At 48.3% G+C, this 5,000-nt stretch overlaps 1 protein-coding gene across 4 annotated transcripts in view; it reads left to right on the forward strand.

Annotated features, from left to right (window-relative positions):
- LOC135099285 (ankyrin-3-like) overlaps window positions 1–5,000 on the forward strand; it is a 76,913-nt gene that overhangs the window by 27,230 nt on the left and 44,683 nt on the right. For 2 of the 4 annotated variants that reach the window (XM_064001670.1, XM_064001669.1), the window contains exons 3-4: window positions 2,926–3,226; window positions 4,129–4,442. In XM_064001670.1, coding sequence (XP_063857740.1) covers window positions 3,025–3,226; window positions 4,129–4,442 — 516 coding nt within the window. In that variant the 5' untranslated portion in view covers window positions 2,926–3,024. Of the gene's footprint in view, window positions 1–2,925; window positions 3,227–4,046; window positions 4,443–5,000 lie in introns of those variants that run through there. The other 2 variants (XM_064001673.1, XM_064001671.1) reach the window with 2 other exon arrangements.

The raw sequence follows: 5,000 nt of genomic DNA on the forward strand, positions 1-5,000 counted from the left end.
ATGCAACATCTTTAGCCAACAAAATGGACGAATTAATCGTGACGGTGAGTTCTACTGGTGCAGACATTGTAGCGGTTACTGAGGCGTGGCAGATTGTTCCTGAGGTGTGCTCAATGCAGGGTTACCAGCTCTTCCATCACCTGCGGTCAGGACGCAGGGGGGGGGAGTAGCCGTTTTCTGCCGCTCTTCCCTCAGCCCCTCACACCTCCCTGTCGATATTCCGGCCGGTGTAGAGGCCCTGTGGGTGAGAGTCACGCCCCCCCTGCCATCCCAGCAACACAGCCTCCATCATCGTGTGCGTCGTGTACCACCCCCCACGAGCCACCACAGCACCGTTACTCACCGCTCACATCGTCGACACTGCTGATGCCCTGAGGGTGAAGTATCCTGCCGCCAAACTGGTCATCTGTGGGGACTTTAACAGATTAGATATCAACGATATTCTACACCAGCTACACCTCACCCAGGTCGTGGACTTCCCCACCCACCAGCAAGCCACCCTCGACCTTATACTGACAGACATGGGCCAGCAGTACTCGCCCCCCAAGCCGCTGCCTCCCATGGGACGGAGCACCCACCTCTCCATACTGTGGACACCCACACCCACCACCTCGACCCCCCGGTCAGCCGTCACCAGGACCCACCGCCCCATGCCTGACTCAGCCATGAGGGAGTTTGGGCAGTGGGTGACACAACACCCGTGGACCGAAGTGCTGGATGTGGAGGACGTCCACTTAAAATGGCAGAATTACGTCACCACCACCACAGAGGCCTTCCACCACTACTTCCCAACCAAGAGCGTCACAACGCACCCTTCTGATGTTCCCTGGATGACACCCCGCGTTAAAAGACTCATGCGTCAGCGGACCTGGGCGTTCCACTCCTGCCCGGTCCATTACAGGAAACTAAGAAACAGAGTGATCAGGGAGATTAAGGCTGCAAAGGCAAACTATTACCCAGACAAGATACACCACCTCAAGCTGACCAACAACAGACAGTGGTACGCTAAGATCAAAGCTTTGTGTGGCCTACAAAAGCACACTTCGTCTCTTCCTTGCACCTCACACCTTCCTGCTACTCTCGCGGCTCAGGAGATGAACGATCACTTTGCTGCTATCTGTCAAACCTTTCCTCCCCTCCACACCACTCTGCTTCCTGCCTATCTTCCGGCCCCCTCTCATCCCCCCAGTGTCCAGGCGGTGGATGTTTTTAAGAGAATACTCAAATTCAAACCAAGATCCACCACACCCACTGACCTTCCTATAAAAATTTACAAGGAATTTGCTGTAGAGCTAGCAACACCGCTATGCTCAATAATAAACACTTCACTCTCCCAACACTCTTGCCCCGAGGACTGGAAGACATCTTACGTCACCCCCATCCCCAAAACCTCCAGTCCACAGTCACTCAATGACCTCAGACCAGTCTCTATCACCCCCATCCCTAGCCTTATTTGTGAAGATTTTGTATATGACTGGGCCTACACCAAAATCTGTAATACCGTGGATATCAGACAGTTTGGAAATATTAAAGCCACCTCCACCTCCCATTACCTGACCAGCTTCCTTGAATTCATCCACAGCCACCTGGACAAGCGAAACACCTCTCTAGCTGTTGCTTTTGTGGACTTCAAAAAGGCTTTTGATCTTGTTGATCACACTGTTGTCATCAGCAAGGCAGTGAGTCTGGGTCTCCCTCCTAACCTGATAGCGTGGCTAGCCGACTTCCTCACAGGGAGGCGTCAGGCCGTTCGCTATCAGGGCTCTGTCTCTACTTTCCAACAGCTGACTTGTGGGGTCCCCCAGAGGACCAAGATGGGTCCTCTATGCTTCCTCCTCCTCATTAACGACGCCCTCACTGACACCCCCCATCGCTGGAAGTATGTGGACGACTGCACCGTGGGCGTCCCAGTTTCCACCAAGAACCCGGACTACTCGCCACTGCAAGCGATCCTGGAGCGGCTGCAGACGTGGACGGAGGAGAGCAGGATGACCATCAACCACAACAAAACTGTGGTGATGCATTTCTGTACCTCCTCTGTACCAGTGCCCCCTCCCCAGCTCTCAGTGGGCCCTCACCCCCTCCAGGTGGTCCGATGTGCCAAGCTCCTCGGAGTCACGGTGGACGACCAGCTGACCTGGAAGCCGCATGTCGCCAGCACCATAAGATCAGCTACCTACAGGCTGTACATGCTGCGCAGACTCAGGTCGCTGGGGACGCCGACAGATGAGTTAAGGGGGGTGTATCTTACTTTCATCCTCCCCAAACTCATGTACGCCTCCCCAAACTCATGTACGTCTCCCCAGCGTGGTCCTCCTCCCTCACACAAACTCAACAGCTACAGTTGGAGAGTGTGCAGAAAAGGGCGTGCAGGGTCATCCTTGGCCCTGCATACACCACCTATGAAGAAGCCCTGAACACCCTGAAGCTGTCCAGACTATCCACCAGGTACAGTGAGGCTCTAGAGAAGTTTGGAAGGGGACTTCTGAATCATCCACGTCTCAGAAGCATGCTGCCGCCTGACGCGCCTCGCCCTACCCGTGCCACCAGACACCACAATAAGATAACGCCCCTAAAGGCGCCACGTACGGACCGGTACAGACTCAGTGCGATTCCCACCATGGTGCGAGCCATCAATCAATAGTCTCTTCTAGATTTGACTTACCTTTAGGATTAATGTCAAGTACGAGTATTTCCCCACCCCCATTGTACATTTTCAGTTTGTTGACTGCCTAAAGAATAAACCGTTTATTATTATTATTATTATTATTATTATTATTATTATTATTATTACACACACACAGACTTACCTTTAGGATTAATGTTAAATTTTTCCCCACCCCCTTATGTACATTTTCAGTTTGTTAACTGCCTAAATAATAAACCGTTTATTATTATTATTATTTATTATTATTACACACACAGGAACTGGTCATTGCTGTAGAGGAAGGAGACGAGACAAGGGTGAGGTCAGCACTCGACAAGGGTGCCCGGTCTGAGGTCACCGTCCCCACTAATGCTGGGATGTCATGTAGTCTGCTGATTCTGGCTGCCAGCGAGGGCCACGACCACCTGTTACCTCACTTACTGCAGGCGGGATTAAGCATAGAAGGTGGAGGCACCACTGACTGGACACCGCTGATGGTGGCTGCCCAGCGTGGCCACGCCCATACAGTGAAGGCGCTGCTGGACCTTCGTGGTAACCCTCTAGCCATGAACAGTAGAGGTGAGGCTGTGCTGGTGGTGGTGGTGGTGGTGGTAATTGTAGATGTAGATTTAAATTTTTTTACAGTTTCTACAACTGCTACTTCTAATATCACTTACATTACAACAACTAATACTGCTACTACTGTTACTTCTTATATTACTACTCCTACTAGAAGAAAAAGAAGGAAACAAAAGGAAAAAGAAAGAAAAGGGAAGAAAAGAAGATTCTGCTACTACTTCTCATCTCACTCCTCCACTCCCTCCTCCTTTTCCGCATCCTCATCTTCCTCCTCCTACTCCACCTCTTTTTGACCCTAATTCTCCTCTTCCCCTTCCTCCTCCTCTTACTCCAATTCAATTTTACGTTAATTATCCTCCTTCTCCTCTTCCTATGCCTTTTCCTCTTCCTCCCCCTACCCCTGTTCTTCTTTTTCTTCTCTTTATCCTCCACCTCCTTCTTTTTGTTCTTCCTCAAGAGGAAGAGGAAGAGGAGGAGGAAGGGGAAAGTGAAAAAGAAAAAGAAGAAGAGGAAGAGGAGGAGGAAGAAGAGGAAGAGAAGGAGGAGGAGGAGGAGGAGGAAGAGGAGAATAAGGAGGAGGAGGAGGAGGAGGAGGAGGAGGAGGAAGTGGAAGAGGAGTAGGAGGAAGGAAGGAGTGATAAAACCAGAGTGTGACACGAAGAAACAAACAGACGAGCAAATATATACATAAAAATATAAAAAATAAGATAAAATAATAATAATAATAATAATAATAATAATAATAATAATAATAATAATAATAATAATAATAATAATAATAATAATAATAAAAGTGATAGTAATATAGTCTTATCACCTCACACACACACACACACACACACACACACACACACACACACACACACACACACACACACACACACACACACACACACACACAGGATGGACAGCCCTACACTTTGCTGCAATGGAGGGCCACCAGCAATGTGTGGCGGCCCTCTTGCCCTTTACCCCTCCCACTCCCGCACACCTCGAGGCACCCACCCCAGTGCACGCCGCCAGTTATCATGGCCACGTGGAGGTACTGGAGCAGCTGGAAGGTGCTGGCTGGCCCCTCACCGCCAGGGACAGTGATGGCAACACACCCATGCACTGTGCTGCGGCCGGGGGTAGCGTGACATGTGTGCAATGGCTGGTGCAGCGAGGGGGTGACACGAGCATACAAAATAATGCTGGACACACCCCGCTTGACCAGGTAGGCAATGGGGAGGGGCAGGTAGGTAGACGTATGCAATCTCTCTTACGATCTGTTTCAAAGTTTAACAGTAGAGATACCAATGCAATATGCGATTGAATGACCAGGTTTATTTTATTTTTAGTTGTAGTAGTAGTAGTAGTAGTAGTAGTAGTAGTAGTAGTAGTAATAGTAGTAGTAGTAGTAGCAGTAGTAGAAGTAGTAGTAAGAGTAGTAGAAGCAGTAGTAGTAATAGTAGTAGAAGCAGTAGTAGTAATAGTAGTAGAAGTACTCCTAGAAGAAGTAATGGTATTTTTATTATTACCTATTATCATCGTTTTCAGTGCGTAAATTAATAATTAAGCAATAAATTATTATTATTATCATCATTTTTCACCTTGACTTCTTTCTTATATTATACTATAATTATAGTTATCAGTATCATCATATACATCTTTATGTCTTTCTTCCTTATCATCACCGTCCTTTTACCATCACCATCATCATCATCACCATCATTAATATATTATCATTTTATATTGTTATTACTAGTTGTAGTAATAATAGTAGTAGTAGTAG

The sequence above is a fragment of the Scylla paramamosain genome, unplaced genomic scaffold (assembly GCF_035594125.1).
Source record: "Scylla paramamosain isolate STU-SP2022 unplaced genomic scaffold, ASM3559412v1 Contig115, whole genome shotgun sequence".
NCBI classification, from domain to species: Eukaryota; Metazoa; Arthropoda; class Malacostraca; order Decapoda; family Portunidae; genus Scylla; species Scylla paramamosain.